The sequence below is a fragment of the Podarcis bocagei genome (assembly GCF_964188305.1).
Source record: "Podarcis bocagei genome assembly, chromosome: 15".
Taxonomy (NCBI): Eukaryota; Metazoa; Chordata; class Lepidosauria; order Squamata; family Lacertidae; genus Podarcis; species Podarcis bocagei.
Window position 1 is genome coordinate 21,149,827 of NC_138141.1, and position 19,674 is coordinate 21,169,500.

The 19,674-nt window shown below is 41.7% G+C and overlaps 1 protein-coding gene across 2 annotated transcripts in view; it reads right to left on the bottom strand.

The window, feature by feature from the left end:
• SIK2 (salt inducible kinase 2) overlaps positions 1-10,980 on the bottom strand; it is an 82,211-nt gene extending 71,231 nt beyond the window's left edge. Inside the window, exons 1-2 of one of the 2 annotated variants that reach the window (XM_081172497.1) lie at positions 10,733-10,980; positions 521-637 (exon numbers count right to left, since the gene is read on the bottom strand). In XM_081172497.1, the coding sequence (XP_081028623.1) occupies positions 521-637; positions 10,733-10,906 (291 nt within the window). In that variant the 5' untranslated portion in view covers positions 10,907-10,980. The remainder of the gene's footprint in view (positions 1-520; positions 638-10,732) is intronic. The other variant, XM_081172496.1, reaches the window with a different exon arrangement.
• Between the last annotated feature and the right edge of the window lie 8,694 nt (positions 10,981-19,674).

The window sequence follows — 19,674 nt, forward strand, 5'->3', positions numbered from 1 at the left end:
AAATTGCATATTTCATAACAAACAGGATGCTATAAAAGATGAAATAATTCTGACCCACCTGGACCTGGCCTTATGGTGGCTATGAGAGAGGCAATATCATCAAGTGACTGAACTTCCACACTAAGCAGATTCCCTGCACTCTAACCTAAAACCTACTGGGTGTCTGTTCCTGTCAACAAGGGTCTTGGGCTGACTGGGGAATCTGTCAGATGTCTAGCTTTCCTTGTCTGTGGCTGTTCAAGTTAATGGGAGTTCAGTCCCTGTGAATTAATGAATTATTCAAAACCATTATGATGTCATTGTTCACAAACAACCAAGTAAAAACCTCCTCTCATATATACCGATTTTTAATTATTTCCAGATTTATAAACCTGCCAGATTTATAAAACTGCCACATAAAAACTCCAACCAACAGCAACAAGATAAAACTTACAATACAGGACTTCATGGGACACAGGGCTTAATTCTCACAAACTCAAACCCTTAACATGAAGGTTTAGCAGAGAATATAGCTACGTACCTGATAAAGCTTGATAATGTGTGGGTGGTCCAACATTTTCATTATCTGCACTTCACGATAAATTTTCTCCAGGTTCACCGAATCTAGCTGGGATTTGTCAATGATTTTTATTGCCACCTAGAACCAATTACAAGAAGAATTTTAAAAGTTGGCTTTGCCAAACCAGGTCAAAAAGGCAGTATATAGGTTATGACCCAATTTTTACTTTATTTTTTCTAAGAGAACTACAGTGTTATACTCACAAAACAAAGTATTTTGGAGGGAATTTGAAAATACTCTTAGCATGTTAGCACGCAGGTGCTCAACACTTCCTTTGTAACAGAAAGAGCAAGTTCAGACACTTGGCCAGAACTTTAGTAAAACATGATCACATTTTATTATACACAGGAGAGTCTACTTTCACATTTTATGCTAAAGAGGAACAAGGTGTTTCAAAACAAACAGGACCCCAATAGGAAAGTCCCGAGGGCCAGGATGCCATGGAAATGAAGATCTCTATAGCATTTTCCCTGTGCTATTCCATTCTATCTGTTGCTTTCTAGTAATAGATATGAACAGAATTTTGCACTTTGTCTTGATGTTGTCTGAACCAACTTTGCAAAAACTCATAATGTTAAAGCAACTTCAAACCATGGTTCAACATCCTGGCTTGTTCCAAAGCAGATATCTATCGTGGCCCAGTTCAGACAAACCAGGAAACTGTAGTTAAGAAAGGCTGTAGCATGTGCCTTTGCAAAGGCAAAAAGACTTGCACACATTTTGGCTGAAGAAGGCAATATATGATCATTCACAAGTGAATAATAGATATTGCAACTCATTCTGCAACCTCAAGGCCGCTTTGAATTAGTGCTCCTTGAGTAGCAGTCCACAGGCTAAATAAGAAATCATTACTTATTGGGGGCTGTTGCAGGTTGGGGGGGGGGGGACCACAACCAACAAACCAAAAGCTACTTGGCACATGCAAGTTTTCCTAAAGTAGCTTTCTGCATCCCAGCCAAATTGCTTAGAAGCTTGTTCCCACTAGTAATAGACAACTTGATTTTTTAAAAAAAAATCTCGTGTGCCTACTCTATTAATGAACCCCCATGTACTAACCCCCAATAGATGTTGTTGAATACAAAAATACAATTTAAGCAGAAATTCACATAGTATTTCATATTTAGTACAAAAACAAAATCAGTGTAGTTTGAATTATTACATACACCTTATTTTAACTGTGATTAATGTCTCATACATAATGTAATTTATAACCACACTGTTAGGACTTGAGAATAAGCTCTCCTTAGGGAAACTCACCCCACTTAAATACAGCTCAGCTTATCTACAGTGTGGGCAGGTTGTTGTTTTTGGTTGTTATTATTACACATATTTTTGAGTTTTTCTGTTGTAAACAGCCCTGTGATCTTTGGATGAAGGGAAGTATAGAAATTTAATTAATAATAATGATGATTAAAAAACACACTCTAGTTTTGGGCTTGCAAAACCCCAATTCTCAGGCAATGGTGTGGAAGGAGTTATAAAGAAATGCAGTAATGAGTTCACAGATACATTTCAAATGCAAATGCAAATGAATGTGTGAATGTGCAACTGAAAATACTACATGGATCAGTGGACAATCTTGCTTCAGTGCCTGAGCTGAATGACCTCTGAAAAACTGTAGAAATGGTTACCAACAACATATACAAGCATGGCACAAAATCTTTGTGGCATGGAATTGGTTTGATATGGAAAGCATGGAGACTACAAAATTGGACAAAGATGTATTCTCAGCAGCCCCTTCAACAGAAGAAATCCTTCTTCTGGCAGGATTCACCCAAGCTGCAGGATCTTTCAGAATCACTGTCATTTGTTATGATGTTTAAATACTAAGAACCTACTGGGTTGTGGGGTGTGTGTTAATTTGTATTTTGTGTTTCTACTTTTTCCATTTATTCCTATATGCCTACTTTTTTCCATTATATGCCCCAAGCATTTGAGAAGGTGCAGAGCAGAAGACTGAAGAAAAAGGAATGATTCTTGATTGCTTGAATGTTCTGTGTTTGTATTAAGTTGTTTCTTCTCCAGTGGACATCTATTTTGATTGCTGTGTGGCCCTTGCTATTACGATATACCATATCATCTGGAATGATCTCAAACTGCTATATTAAATAATACATTTTGTTTTAAGGAGCACGCAGGATCCTGATTCAGTGCAGGACTTGATCTAGAAATGGATCTTCAGGTCTCTTATAATCTTACAAATCTACTATGAAATCTTCTTGATCTAAGATCTCCATGAGAACCGATCCAGCATGTTGGAGAGATCAACTTCCCCGTAGCAGTATAATCACAGCAAATTTAGTTGCATACCCACAGCAAATTTAGAAGACTTCACTCACTGAATTTAGACAACTATCTGGTCCTATATAGAGACCTATATCTTCCCATATATATGTGAAGTGCTACAACTAATAATAAATGACTTAAGTGACCATGTAACCAGAGTTTAAAGCTCCAACCCTGCATCAAGCTGCTTAAAGCTTCTATTTTCTTTGTTTAAGACCAAACAGGCATTCAGGAAAAGTGAATGTCAACACTCTTTTGAAGAGGAATTAAACCCACACTTCCTTTGTTTACCCAATAGATAACTAACCTGTGAAAATGTCACAAAGTATCATTAAGATTAGCAATGCTTTTAAAGAAGGGTGAAAGACTGATGAATCATTGAAACATAAAAACTTACTAGAAACAGAAGCTAGTAGAATTTTTTATCCTTCCTAGACACCTCAGCTGCCATGCAAGTGTATAAAGGTACGTACATTAAGCTACATAGTCCTATTAAAAACAATATGGAGTCAGATATTGTCAACAGTCAGGCAAGGCACTGACTGTCTCTGGGAGCTCAAGTAGAGATCTTTTCCAGTCCTGCTACTATTGTGCTAGTAAAGAACATTTTAGTTAAACTAAAATCTGGGGGCATCCTCATCTCTCACCCATACACCACTCTCCTTTTTGCTCACTCATTCAGAAAGCAGGAATTCTTCTTATCCCACCCCAGCCATGCTAAGACACCGCAAGAGATTTTGAGATTGCAGGTACATCTGTCTTGCAAGTCAAGGGTATTCATCGATAATCACCCTCTTCATCATGCATAAAACCATGCAGCAGCATTGACTTCAAAGTGGTTACAAGCCAAGGAGGGACTCAGTAGGCAAACACAACCATTTCTTCTTGTAACTTTGGAAGCAGCTCCTGGCTACAAGGAAAACAAATCCTGATTGAGCAAAAAGTTTAATTATTTATAAATGCTTGGCACAACAGTTTCTTCTGCTACAGCCCACTATTTCCTGAAGTGGCAAAAGTATATGTCTACGTTTTCTATAATGTTTAAGAATCAAACTCAAAGAAGATGTGGTGTCTTCAGAACATTTCTCCAACAGCCCATCTAGCTTGAAACAGTACAAAATAACTAGCTGATGGCAGAAACTTCAAATCAGGTTAACTCCCAAAGAGGTGACCACAAGTTTAAGCTACAATTTAGAAAGCTGATTAAGTACAAAGGAGAAGTTCAGGTTGGGGAGGCACTACAAAACTGAAATCCAGTTTAAAAAGTGGTTGGGCAGCTCAGCAAGGATCAAAATTGCTGAAAAAGAAGAACATATCGTGACTTGGCAATCATAGCTGATCTATCCAAATGCATTTGAGTTGTATTTCAATTGTTCTTTATTTCAATTTAATAAAAAGGAAGATTTCATTTTCCTTGCATTTATTTGTGGCCAAGAGCACAATGAAACTCCAGGAAGAACCTCCAGAATAGAGACCACATTTTTAAAAGTGTGGAAATACCTGCAATTTTCCTGTAAACTTGGTTCCAGATTGACAGTGCTAATCCATCTTGCTGCTACTCCCTCATTCTCTCCATGCTATGGATATCTGCTAGTAATATAACCTTTCCAAACAATGATGAAATAAATTTGAAGGTCTGCAAGCTATACAGTTCCAAGAAATTTAGTTTTCAGTAAGTCAACCAAGTTACTTCCCTAACTTTCACTTATTTCCTCTAATTCTGAAACATGAGAAGGGAGGGGGAAACGGCATACATTCTGTTGTAGTTCTAGTCTTCACTGTCAAATCCTTTTTACAGAACACTTTGTCACCAACACTTATACTGTAGTTGTGGATTGTTAATGCTACATTTCAAAAGTTCATAGTGTTTTGGTCCGCTTCTGATTTCTTTTGAGAATGATTTTAAGATATCCTTGAATATAATAATTTTTCAGCCTTAATAAAGCAGCAAACGTTAGGAAGCAAAACTTATGCCAGTTATGAGAAACACAGTACCACATGCTTAAACCATAGCAGTCTAGTCTACCCAATCTAAATACAATTCACCACTGTTAATACTTCTTTTGAATATGCATACTAAATCTTTGCTCACAGAAATTTATCAACATGATTATCATAGGAGTTTTGCCCAAATCTATTTCCTTCTCTTGTTTTGGTTCCTCTCACTTGTAGAGGCAAACCAAAGCATATAGCTTCTGTATCTTTGCAACCCTAATTGCCACACACCTCTGTGCCATAACCAAAATGTGCCTCTTTCTAGAGATGCTGTGACAGCTGCAAATGGTAACATACAGATAGGAAGAAAAAACTGCAACCCACTGCAAAACATTAAAGTAGTGACCACCATCCATCAAGATACTGGGTAGATGAAACCAACACTGATTTATCAGGCAATTTCTATGTTCTTAATAATAATACAGTATGCACTAAATACTTGAAACAGAAACATTATCTCAAAGGGGCTTCCTGCATTGCGGAAAGCAGAACTGGGAGTGGGGAGATAAAGCGGAGCCATGCATGGTTTTATACAATCCTCTCTCACCAATCCAGCTGTGCCAGCAGAGCTCATGAATCCCTCAAGTTGCTTACCATACTTTTCCATGTATAAGACACCCCTGTGTATATCAGGTTGTCAAGAAAAGTCATGAGACAAGGTGATCAAGTTCCATTTTAGCAGAATTTTAAAGTATGGAATTATAAAAAGGAAAGCTGAAGAAAATAATTTCAAAAAACTACCACCAGGATGACATAACATTGTAATCTCTTGACTTAACATCAGAAACAGAGGTGAATTTCTTATTTGAAATTTGAACAAGGTGCATGGCTGTCACCATGAAGGAATGCCATTTGAATTTATGATCCCCTTTAGCAACAGAAAGCTTCTTTACAAACATCTATTTTTGCACATTTTACGCTCTGAGCCCTGTTGTGTCCAACAACTACAACTACAGAAGCCAAAATTGGTTCTTTCCATTCATACATCAATCTCTGGCTACTCATGCATCCTTGCTGTATTTGACACTTTCTGTGCAATGTCCTGTAGGTTACTGCCAAATCCAATCTTATTATTGACAGATATTAAATATAGTGCCAGGTATTTATATAAAAATTGCAATTGCTCAGAGAGGTGTTTTTATTAATGGATCTTGCAGTCTCCAAGTAAAGTTATTTACAATGTAACATTTTTCATTATTTTCAGCAAACGTTGAAACCTCCCCTAACAACATTACATTGGTACACTAGACTAAAAAATGGGTCAAAAATCAAGCAGGGAATAATTTGTACAAAATTACCTAGCAGTCACTACAATGTAATATGGAAAGTGCAACCCAAAGCGAATGAATTAAGTGAATAAAGCATTATGTATTAAAGGCATTAAAAACTTGCTAGTTTTCATCTGTTTCTACCTACACAACATAATGCTGTAATTAAGTTAGCCTTCCCACCAACTTTACTTTAAAAATGTAAGTAGTTTCTCAACTGTTTGGGTCCTTCAGAAAACATAAGCGAAAATGCTAGGAACACAAACAACTACAGTATAAAGATGCATAAAACCAGCCAAGGTACTAGCCTCTATTAGGAACAAACTTTTCAGTTGCTTAAATAAAATCTAGCACATTTTAGATACTTTAATAAAATCCCACAAAAACTACTTCAGTCATTCATTTAATACTTAACCAAGCTACCTATTTATCCAATAAACTGTAATTACGTGTACCCTCTGCTTTTCCCCCTTGAGACTTGCATCTTCTTTAATGTGTAGTTTGCATTCAAAAAGATTCTCATGGCCTTAATTTAGTACACAGACAGAATGATTCATATGATTGGGAGGTAAAATAGAACCATCCTTCTTTAAACTGACTCCAGGTCAAGGGAACTAAGTTTTGTGATCTTTCCAAAATAGATGGGAGCTTAGCACTCTGAGGTTTGACTTTTGTGATTTCCAAAAAGATAAATAGCAAACCCAGCGTCCAGAATTGCTATCATTCTCATCCAAGGTATAACTACCGAAGAGTTGAGACAACTAAATGGGCAGCATGTATCACCTCCCCACTTCCAAGATGCAGTCATGGAATGAGCCAAGGGCATGCTGCCAGGGATGTCTGCATGAAAAATGGACTAAGAGCAAAAGCAGTAAAGTTTGACAAGGTATCCCAGCATGTTTTGCCTTGAAAGTTCTTCTGAGAAGTAGAAAAATAAACTCTCATTCATTCTTCTGGTTGCAGAAAAACTGACAGATGCCAACATTATGCCAGGCCTGGGCTAGCTTCTTAACCTCATTTGCTGCTGGAATGAAAAAAAGGGACAAAGGAAGTTACGCTTCCCCATCACATTCCCAGTTACTGGAAAGGAAATGACTGTGGTTGAGGCTACAAGGACAATAGCAGAGTTCAGTTATACCACTGAAGATCAAAATCAGCTGAGAGAAAGGGACAAGATACCCTGCTAGGAAATCTTCCTGAGTGCCAGGAATCATTCTGATCAGTTTGCTTAGGCACACGACTGACCTTGTTACCTCATTGTGCTCAGGAACTCCCTTCTTTTTTAAAAAGCCATTTTTTCATACCATATCCTACATACTAATCCCCCTTGTTTTAAATTACAACAGCCTTTCTCTGCTACAACCCCCCCCCCCAACTCACTTCTCAGGTAAACGTCTATGTCCCCTCTTCTTCCTCCCCATATTTATGCCTACAATTATAATAAAACTGCCTTTTCTTTAGGTGCAGCCTCCCTTCCAATCCCAAATTTCATGAAGGGAAAATATAATCATGTTCACCATGTGATGCCTAAATACCAGTTCCTGCTTCCCAATGGCCTTATTAGACCCTTTCCCCCAACTCCAGTCATTGAAGCCACTGCCCATTTGCAAATAACCACCTCAAAATTAGCACAGCCATGTCCTTCTGAGACAGAGTTCCTTTTAGACGTGTCAACCATTTTCAGAATACTCCAACCCACCCTGCACAACAAGGAAGACTGCCATCTCTCTCTCTCTCTAATCACACTTTCTTGGGGGCTCAGATGTTGTTGAACTACAACTCCCATCACCCTAGGTAGCAAGGCCAGCGCTCAGGGATGATGGGAGTTGTAGTCCAACACAGGCTGCGAACTGCTGCATGGGTAGGCAAACTAAAACCCGGGGGCCGGATCTGGCCCAATCACCTTCTAAATCCGGCCTGCGGATGGTCCGGGAATCAGCGTGTTTTTACATGAGTAGAATGTGTGCTTTTATTTAAAATGCATTTTTGGGTTATTTGTGGGGCATAGGAATTCGTTCATTTCCCCAAAAAAATATAGTCCGGCCCCACAAGGTCTGAGGGACAGTGGACCAGCCCCCTGCTGAAAACGTTTGCTGACTCCTGCTCTAAACCCTTGATGCCATGCTCCATTATCGCCCATTAGCCTTCTTCTCTGGATACATTTTGTTTTGTTTTTACTTTGAGGAAGCACCCTCCACTTATCACCCTGTTATGAACAACCTTTTTCACCTACTTTTGAGGATCAGGTCTCCTGTGGGAGGATATTTCAGAGTGCCATGAGACATAAGCTGACTCCACCACCCTTTCCATATTGCCCAGGCTCATTTCCTGGACAAAATGATCAAGGTCCGAAGAAAGCTTTGGGGGGGGGGGGTGTTTGACACTCCTACCACAACTTCCTCTAAAAGACCACCCATGGACACTATGTTTCAAGAACACACCAACAAGCACTTCCTTTGATATAATGCTCCATTCTCCAGGGTGAGAGGAAAGCGAAGATCGTCCTCCAAGTGAAAATCTTGTTTTATCACAAAAACCTCTTTTCCAGGGTGCAGTTCTTCTTTCTGGAGGGGCAAGTCATGACAAGCAAACACCTCTTGATTTTAATGGGGGGCTTTATAAGGAGACACCCCTTTTGGATCACCACCACACACACCTTCTCAGAACTATGTCCTGCAGCATAAATGAAGCCAGCATCCTTCTCATGTGTGTATACCTGGAAGGAGTACATTTTGGAAGGGGTGGGTGGGAAGTATTCTTGTGGGGATGCACCTTTTCTAGTGAAGGCAATGTTCCTTTTAGGAAACCCAAGCCTGCCTTTTATTTGACTGGCTCTCATTTCATTACTAAACTGCCCCCTTCCCTCACAACATTTCTAGCATCATTTTAACGTAATACTTTCTGTGAGATGGGAAGGAGGGAGAACCCTGCTGCTCGCTTTTTATTATTTACTTGAAAAATGTATACACTACCTTTTAAGGTAAAGCCCTAGCAAGGCAGCTAACAAATTATAATTAATGCAGTATGAAACAAATTTTAAACTACTGTACATACAAAATGATTCAATTACAAAACTAACAGCAGCAGCCGTTTAGAATCTCGTCACATATTTAGAAAAATGAAGACTGAAACAAAAAAAGTTTTAAAGGTATGTTAAAAGCTAATATACATATTTCTTTCACAAGCAAGCTCCAGACATATGGGGCCACCACTACAAGTGCCCCATCACTAGCTGATGGACCTTGATGACAGGCCTGTGAGCAACCTTAAAGCCCAGGCAGCTAATATAGGAGCAGGCTTGGGACTAGGTTATGGCTCTAAATGTAAAATGCAGCACTTTAGAGCCCATAAATAAGTAACCCAAGATAACAGGTATAATATCAATCTAGTATGCTTTGACTGCCATCTCTCCCACCCACCCCGCCATTCTTGCAGCTGCATTCTGTACTTGTCGAAGTTTCTGAGTGTCTTTAAACACAGCCCTAGGAATTGTGCATTAGTCGGGATATAGGCGAAACACGTGTAACTGTTAAGGTTTGCTTTCTCCAGGTATGGTTGCAACTGGAAGCCAGCCTAAGCTGGTAAAAAGGCACCCCTAGTCACTGGCAGGATCCAAGCTCCCAGTGACAGTACCAAGTACTGTACAAGAGAACCCCAAAACCACATACTTGATGTTTCAGGGGGAATGCGGCCCCATCCCAAACTGGCTGCATATCTCCATCCAGATCAGCAAATTTCCCACCCCACACTGCCTCTCTCTTTATCCTAATTCAGCTTCAACTAGGCCACCTGCATCCATTCCAAGGCAGCCTCCCCCTAGGGCTTGCAGGTAGAGAAGAGGGGTAAGGCTGTGTGTCATCTGCATAGAAATGACATTTAGCCTGAACCTCATGATGATTCCCCCCTCCAATGGTTTCTTGCAGATGTTAAAGATGACAGAGAAACAGGACACAACCTTGAGGCACCCCAAAGGGCAAGGCCATGAAGTGGGAAAGAAGCTCCCAGAGCACCCACCCACCCAAAGACTTTAGTACTTTCAGAAAAAGGAATGGGGGGGGGGGAAGGAAAAATACTGCCTCTTTCCTCTTGTTAATATTTGTATTATGGGTCACCCCCCAAAAAGGACCCACCACAATCCTTTCCCCTTTCCCGGAATCCACATTATTATAGTTTCCCAAGGAGAAAAGACACATGGATGCAGAAAGAAAGGGGGAGAGAAAAGAGCATTTACCTTTCTTTCATCAGCACACCTCAAGGAGAAGGGGGTGGGGAAGAGGGGAAGCAGGAGATTGATAGAAATGCTCCCCCCCTCCACCCGTGGTTTGAGAGAAGGAAGAAAATAAGGCGGGACACAGCTCGATCCCCTTCAAACATAACCTCCACCAAGGGGAAAAATAGAGAAACGCCCCCTTGGTTGGAAGAAGAATGGAGCGCCCGCGTTCACACGTTATCCTCACCCAACACGCGTGTTGTTCAGGGGGAAAAATCCCCTCCCCCTTCTCAACGGTGCCAGAGAAAGGTGAGGGTGGGGGGCTCGCCATGCCCACCTCCCTTCTCTCTCTCACCTCCCCCCCCCCCCCGCCACGACCGCGCTCCCCTTTTCCTCTCAGGCGCCTCTCCCCACCTCGCTCCGCGTGATGCGGTGCCGGCCCAGCTTGACCACGGCGAAGTTGCCCTTGCCCAGGGTGCCCTCGATCTCGTAGAAGCCGACGCGGACGGGGCCCGACCCTCCGCGGGGCGGCTGCAAGAGCAGCGCCGCGGCAGCAGGGGGAAGCCGCCGGGGCTCGGCCATCACCATGCTGCCCGGGCGGCTCCCCGCTCCTCCTCGCCGCCGCCACCTCCTTCTCCTGCCGCCGGGGCTGCTTCCCCGCTCCTTCCCCTCCGCCTCTCCCTCTCGCTCTTTCCCTCACGAAGGACTGAGCAGCCGCCACTGAAGCCCGGCGCCCTCCCAACCGCCGCCGCCGCCACCGCGCTCGGCTCCTCCCTCTTGGCTCCTCCCAGGCTCCGCGCGTCACGGCGCGCGTCATCGGAGAGGGAGGGGGCGCGCGTCGCCGCGGCAACCGGAGCCAACCGCGGGCGAATGTTCCAACGGCCATCTCCTCTCCCACCCGCCATCGCTCTCTATCCTCCCGCCGCGCGCGCGCGCCACTTCCCAGTTCAGGGGGCCGTTCCCGCCAATGGGAGGGGGAGGGGGAAAATCCCCATCAACCCCCGCGCGATACTTGAGGGGCTTTCCTGCCACCTCCACCCCTTTTTGCCTTCCCGTTTGTGGGGCTGCGCGAGGTGTTATCGCCTCTCTCAAACTGTGCTTTAGTACCGAGCACCCCTCGCTGTGCCATAAGCATCAGGAGAAGCGGCTCTGGCTTTAAAAATGGGGGGGGGGGCAGGCGCTCTTTTTTTGACATTGATAACTTCTCTCCCCAGTTCCTTATCGAGTCGTCCTGCGAGGGACCGTTTTTCTTCGCCAGCCACGTCATTTTACCACACGTTCACAGAAAACGCGGTTTGCCTCGCGTTCTGTGACATAATTTTGCTGCACGCATTTTGCACCTGGTGCGTGTGGTCACCGTCTCCCTCGCCGCTCGGCACAATGGGAGGACAAATTTTGTGACGCGAAAGATTAGTTTCGTTGTTCCCTTTCAATACCGAAATGTTTGAATATGGTGAGCTTCATAACATCAGAAGAGCCTCACTGGATCAAGCTAATGGCCTGCCTGATAAATGTGCCCAATGTACTTTTATGGACACATTTTGGTGCATAACCATTCTACAGAGGGAGAAGATTCTTTCTCTTCTACTGTTTCCCTCACAGTGAGATGCTTTAGTTTGCCCTAATGAAGTTGGAAACTTTGTTTTGTCCTGATTAAGATTTTCGAGTCACCAGGAAAGCTTGTGAATGGGATTCAACTGCATATTGGCAAATTCAGATTGTACAGTGAAAGTGATTCAGTAAACAGCACACCCCGCCCCCCTCAGCCTTTTTGCAGCAAGGAAAGTGATGTTAAAACTGGAAAGTGGGACACTAATTACTAGACATTGATGCCATGTAACCTTGCAAACAGAGGAATGGATGCCCAATAAATTGGGTTGGGTATTGTATATAATCTTGCAAACTTAGTGCAAACAAAACCGGACAAATACTCATTAGGTTGTTTGGAAGTGATCCGTCTGCTTCCATTAAATGGGAATAATAAATAATGCACACAGTGAGCTGTTTTTTTTAGGTGGGTTTTTTTTTTGCAAACTATGTGCTGGGTAATCCTGGGTTTCCTTGGAAACATAGATTCCTATATGAGAACTCAAAACTTGCATTTTGTGATATTTAGTTGACTTGATAAAGGTGCCGCCCTAAGAATGAATTTTAGGTTCCCCCTCTTAATAAGATCACTCATGGAAGACAACCTTTCCCAATTGCTGAAGTTGTCGGGGGGGGGGGTAATGGTAAAGCCCAACAGGCTGAGGACCAGTGCCCCATATACTGTGCGTGCCCTAGAACCTTCTTCACAACTCTGTAACAAAACCACAGACCAACATCCTAATCTAAAGCAAAATTGCAGACTTGAGGGAGAATAGTTACACCTTAGGAAATGCTTCCTGCATCTATATTGTATTTATACTACAACATAAATACCAACCAGTGGGGCCATGACATTATGGAAAAGGAGAAGGAGCAGAAGAGAGGTTGTCTGTTTGTGATGCTGAAATATATAACTTGTGATATCGCTGACATAGGTCAAAGAGATGATTGCCTAACAAAACCAGTCTCCAAGGTGCCACAGTGTCTTTTATCTTCTGTCTTGATCCTATGATTCCCCCAATTTACTCCTGGCAGCCTATGGGGACTCCAAACTTACTTGGATGATTGCAAAACCATTCCTAATTATAAGGCAAAACTGAGCTAGCACTGGTTTGGAAGAGATTAGGACAGTCTGGGCATTAGAGGATACTGAGTAATGGAGATATTTCTGCCTTTTAATCCAAAATAAGTAGCTAAAAAGATACTTATTTTGATCCTGCTTTGTTTTAAATCTTAATAACTGTGCAGCACTTACTTTATTGATTTATCATACCCATAATTGTTGAACTAGATGGGAGGGTGGTAGATGAACAATGGTATGGTAGCTACTAGCCAGTGCCACCCAAACAGAAAGAGTTGAAGGGTATTTTTGAGTCTGAGTTTTTTTTTAGTTAATATGGAGAGAAGACAAATTCTAGCATAATCCTGTTTCTGGAGATAGAACTAGTATGAGCCAGAGGGCAGACTATATTTTTTGTGGATCCTACAACAATAAATTTAAGTTACTTAGTTTTAACATGCTTTGGGATGCCTAATTATGTACAGAACCAGGCTACAGTTTGTGTAGCTGATTTTTTTAGCCTCAGTTTCCATAGTAGAAATCATAGTGGTCTATCTTGTGTGACCGTTGTGAGGAGAAAATCTAAATACAGTAACTAATAACTACTTTCGACAGCTTTAGTTCTCATGATTTTACCCATGTCTGACTTCAAATTCTTCTTTAATCTATCCATGGTCATTACTGCATGGTGTCAAAAGCCTATAATTAATTTGCAAGTGTCAATTTGTTTACATATCTACAACTATGAGCCCTGGACGCTAACAGCAACAACAAAAACGAGCTGGTCAGATAGCAGCTGTAAGTTTTATGTGGGGCAAACTTCAGCTGATGTCCACCTCTGCAACCTCCATTCAACAATGAACCCTTCTGTAAAGGGCTATTTCAGAGGGGATTTGGCACCCAAGATTCTCTGTTTTGTACACCGTGATGACTATGGTCTACCTCCACAGGTGGAAGCAGTATGCCTATGAAAGTCAGTTGTTATGGGGAAAGCGCTGTTGTACTGAGGTCCTTCTTGCGGGCTTCCCATAGATATATAGTTGGCCACTGAGAACACAATGCTAAGCCACAAGTCTGATCCAGCAAGCTGTTCTTACACCATATGGATATATGATTATACAGAATAAAAATCTGAATAAATTATAAATTTAGTGTGACATTCCAAGGCATCACAAAGCTGATTTATGGATCTAGTTGTAAAATAAGTCCCTCTACATCAAATTTTAAGCTGAACATTGCCCTGTTTTTTGGTTTTGCTCTTCTCCTTGCCGTCTGGGTACTCCTTCCACTCTTAGTTCAGTGCTCCCAGTTTTGGCAATTCTTGTGACCTGTGATATTTGCCAGAGCTTCTGGCTTCTCTGCTTAACTTCAAGTTTCCCTGATGATTAAACTGACAACTGTTTTAACCCCAGCAAAAGATGTGCTCCCAAGCTAGTCTGCTGCTGAATACAGTCAAATTAACCACTTTCTGGACTCTGGTGCTCAGTAGCCATCCAGTCCAAAGGTTTGGAAGCAAGTATTGTGCCACATCCAGTTCTGGTGTGTTAGTTGTACTATACAATTGGCCTAATGACAGATTCCAAACCACCACTGTCTCCCATGGATTGCCAAGACTTTACCAGAATAGCCCCTCTTTGGTTTTCTTCTCAGGGTTGAAAAACGCAAGACAAAAAAATGCACATACTGTACAGGTAAAAGAAACCAGAACTGATATGCCTCAGCCATCTCCTAAATTCCACCATACAACTCAAATAATGTTACAGCTGGTTGCCTATTGTCTCTGTTGGGTTTTTGTTTTGTTTTGCATATTGAAGAATTTACATTTTCAACAAGCCTTTTGAGTCTGTATCTGTATTTGATTTCAAACTTTTATTGTTAATCGCTTCAGGATGTTTCATGGGTAGCAACAAACAAAAAGGCAGGCAGACATTTCAGGGAGTTTTTGTACATGATGCCCATGTTGTAATGGAATCAAAGTGGAGCTCTCTTCTGCCCACTCTTCCCTTAAACGTGGGCTCAGATAATTTTTCATCTGGGCATTTCTGTCAGTACTTATTTTATATGGCTAACATTTGCTTTACTGCCTTCTAGATTTATCCATTCTGAAAAGTTCCGGTGGATGAATGGAAGCTGTTGAATGGAATTAGTCAGCCATCCACCTTCAGAGATGGCTGATCTAAGCAAGAGCAAGCTAAGAATAGTGCCTCTCATGGTATGATATGGTACCAGATGCTGTACTCTGTTCTTAAACCCATTCATTATCCCTCCTTGCTGTAGTGTTTCATTCATTCACCTGTAATTATTCTTTCATGCTATGAAAGTGACAGAAAAGTTCCTTTAGTAGATTGTCCCCAAACTCAGCTTTTTATGCAATTGTAATACATGCACAACCGCCTTCCCCAAACATCTGCTGTAGATGTGGTGGACCTAGCTAGCTGGCTCCGATGGGAGTTATAATCTCAAACACCCAGAGCCGGGGGGCTCCAGGTTGGGGAAACCTTTGGTGCACATTTTTAGAAACTGATGTCCTTTTATTGGCAGCTAAATCAGCAATAAAAATAGCAGAGCCAACTTTAGCAGGCTGGATGAAATGTTCTTAATGGGTGTGCCCTTTCGTGACAGTGGGGAGGCACAGCTGAGGAAACAGGAAAGATCAAATGATACTTGCAGCAACTTTTTCATGGGAGACAGAAAAGGGCCTCCTTTCCACGGGTGTTTTTAATCCCATATAGAATTTACATTTTGCAAACACAGTTCTGCTGCTCAGAACCCTTCACCAGTCAAGTGTGTGGCCTACACTACAGAATGCTCAGGACATTAGTCTCAGCTATGCCAAATCTGAAACAAAGGTGCCCTCTAGTGGTGCACATTTTTTCCTCTTCGTACATTATTTTTCTAGTTCTTAGGGCTGAGCATAAATGACCTCCCATAATTCTCCACTCTTATTTGCAGGCAGCAGACTTGGGAGGGGGGGCATTTTGTGGAATATTTCTGTGTGCACATGCACACAGAAATTCTACAGTTCAGAGGCAGGAAAAAAAGAAGAAGAAGAAGCTCCAAATTTTTATCATAATAACATCCTCATAAATTTCTGCTCCAATCTACTTGGTATGCAGCCTTCAAATAACAAAAACAATACAAGCATGAAAAAGTTGTATTAAAAGAAGCCTTGAGTACCCAACAATTCCTACACAGATTTTAAAAAAACAGACACTGCAGCTGCTATACTTGCAGGTTTCTGATATATACTGTATTTGCATTTGAAGCATACATGCCATCTGCACCTGGCTTCTAAAATACTATCTGTTGCAGAGCCCAATTCCACTCCCTCTCTTGCTCTCATCTTCATGCTTCTAGCCCTGCTGTTCCTTATGCCCAGACTAGTCTTGCCTCCCCTGCAATCTCCCTCTTCCTATCTGCTTTCCCCCCTTGGATCCTTTCCTAGACTATCCTACCCTTACCTACACTATAGCTACTGGGCTCTCCAAAGCCTATCCAAACAGTATAAAACTGTCTCCACCATCACTACCATAGATCACTATTCTGTCATTCTACAGTAGGTCTTTGATATTCAAGAAAGTGGTTAATGTAACAAGTTGTTGGTTTTTTTAATTAAAAAATACAAGTGCTTATAAAAACTGCAGATGGCAAGCACTACCTTAAAAGAGGCATCCCCCCTTTTCTCTCGCATGCCTCCTATGCGTGCAATATCTGAAAACAAATTATGCTTCTTGCTTCAGAAATATTGACTTTCCCATATGTAGATTTAATCAACAATTTTATCAACATGTATGAAATAGAACTCAGGGCAGGGCTATGAGGACAGACTTCCTTGCTTCACACTGAGTTATATGGGCAACGTAAGTGGGTAGCAACCTGATACACAGTTGGGCATTTAATTAGTGTTACTATGAAATTCAGGAATAGCCATGGACACAGATAATGGAGGGGGGCATTTGCCCCCACCCATAATCAAGTAAATCAGTAAAAATACTAAACTAACCAAGGTTCTGCCCCCTCCTAACATAAAGCATATCCCCCCCCCCAACCATAAATCCTGGCTATGCCCATCGTAATAGCATTTGCAAGGCTGCTCATCTGTGCCAAAAAAATCTCTGGAAAAGCAACTTGTGGTGAAGCCACCAAAGAATCTGTGTGTGAAATAGCTAATTTGACCCTTGCACACAGGCAGCATGTGACCCAAGCCGTCTAAAAATGCTGCCATCCCACTTTGAGAGTGAATAAGACACACAAAGGTTGGGGCCATGGCTTTCCCCAGCACAGCTCTCGTTTCCTGTTTTCCTAAACCAGTAACAGATGATGCTGGACCAGCTAAAAAAGAAAAGTTGAGAATGATTAAAACCTTTTTTAAAAAAGCAAATGCATCTGACTGCTTCATGAAATGTAGTTAAAAACTGGGGGAACAGCCAATGGCTATCATTCTGCTGGCTAACACTTCACTGGCAGACACTGCTTAGCTTTGTTCAGGCTGCTTGTAGTCATTTATCTGGCGTTGAACTCCCTATGCAAATGGCTGTAGTTTTCCAGAGAATTTTGAGCCTTGCAGAACTTAGCCAGCAGGCATTTCTCAAAGGCTGCTAGCTAGGAAGGAAGGAGTCACAGAATAATGCTGACCAATTGACAGGGAAAGGCCAGCAGAAATGTAAAAAGGACTACAATGGTTGAAAAATGCTAGGATTCCTTTCCAGAAAACTGGCTGCCTGAAGTGTTTATACTGGCACAGCAAAATCATAGCAGCATTCACTTTTATGGTTGTTTCATTCCCATGCCACACACATTCATCTCAAGGCTTCTTTTCATTCTTTAACTTCCTGGTAGCTTCTGGGTATTGATTTTAATTTTATCTTGTGGTTTAGCTACTTTTGATGCAAAATAAGTAGAACCCCAAGCATCATATTAACAATGCCAGTTTCTAATGAGGGTACAGTTGCTTTGTAAGCATTACGTGTCTGCTGATTTCATGAAAGATGGGAGGTGGGCAATTATTTATCTTCAGAGAAGCAAGGGGGGGGACCCTATCCAAACTAAATAGCAGACTGTGATCTTAGGTCTGCTATAGCTCCACAGATGTGCACTGTGCATTTCCTATATCCACCCTCAGGCATGTTTTGATGCCTGTTACATAGCTGTCAACTTTTCCCTTTTTTAAAGGGGAATTCCCTTATTCTGAAAAGGATTCCTTGCAATAAAAGGGAAAAGTTGACAGCTATGGCCTGTTTACATTGCAATGTAGAAATTTCCTGTGATAGGAGAAACTAACCTTGGTATCCCCAGTGCCATAACTTGCAAATAAAGAAATGCTACTGAGATTGATTAACTTTTTAAAAATAGCAATAAAAATTGAAATGCATCTAACTACTTAATGAAAAAGGTACCTTTAGCACAGCAATTGGGAAACTAAGCAAGAGGCATCACTCAACTAACTACCACTTCCTTGGTGCAACCTGGCAACTGTTGCCTAGCACTGTTTTGACTGTTGCTCATGGGCAGCAATCTTGGGCATTATTGTTGCCTTTGCTTTTAAGCAACACATGGCTGATTCACACATGCATGCTCATCCCTTGCTCATCAAGACGCGACTTGCATGTGGGACTGTATCATCACAGATCAAACACAATGCACTTAAGGAGAGGAATTTCACACATTCAGCAATGTGTGCTGACTAATTCAATGGTGGTCAGGAGGACTCAGCCCACTGAAGTAGATGTGCACACATGTTTAGTAACCCTGGCCATCTTAATAGCATGGAGTTATAGTCCAGCAAACAGTTCACCAGCAAAACATGTGTATTCCTTGATAAACAACATATAAGGTTGCATTCAGACATGCACAAGAGAAACTTGACAGTAGTGCAATAATACCCATGTCCAGGATAACGGGAAAAGTAACTGAAAATACAATGAAGGTTTGTGGCTGTTTGTACACCAAGGTTTGTAAACTAAAAGTTACTAGAGTTTTGTCAGTCATCAAATTTGAAAGGTGCCCAAGGCTATCTTGATACCAATTCCAGGATCCTACTACCCTACATTCCAACTGGAATCATCTGGAGAGGGAATTTCCCTTATAGGGGATTCTCATTCATATGTGGGTTAACGGATTGTGCGTATTCAATTGCTCCTTTTCTATCCATTAAGTGCAGGAAGCAACTTCTCTGTTTGAGCCATTCACATAACATGGTTGCCAGTTCTCACATGTCTGAAAATCACGCAGTGAGAATTGCTGTCATCAGATTCCATTACAGCTATTTGTGCTGAATTGCACATATAGGAAAAAATATGCTCTGAACACCCTGCATGTCACACAAAGTAATACACTCTGGTAAGGAGTATAAACACCCATTTCCTTATGCCCTGACCACAAGGTTCCAAGTGGCCTAGCCTGCTTTCTAGCTACTCAAGCAAGACCTCATGTCTTTTTGGCTAATCTTTGCCTCAGTGTCAAATTTGATGTTACTTTTTCCCTGTGGTTAGCATCCACATCATTTTTAGGTTAAAAAAAATACTTGGCACAAACCCCTTTTTCTTATAACTGGATATGAATGTGGGAAGTGAGGTTTAACCCTTCCACGGAATCCCCCCAAATCCCTGTGTGCTAGATTAGAAGAAGAAAAAGCTCTGTTGGTCTCTGCTTTTCAGCCCCTTCTCTCTGCCCTTTCTTTCCTCCACCCCTTGTGTTCTCTGCCTCTTGA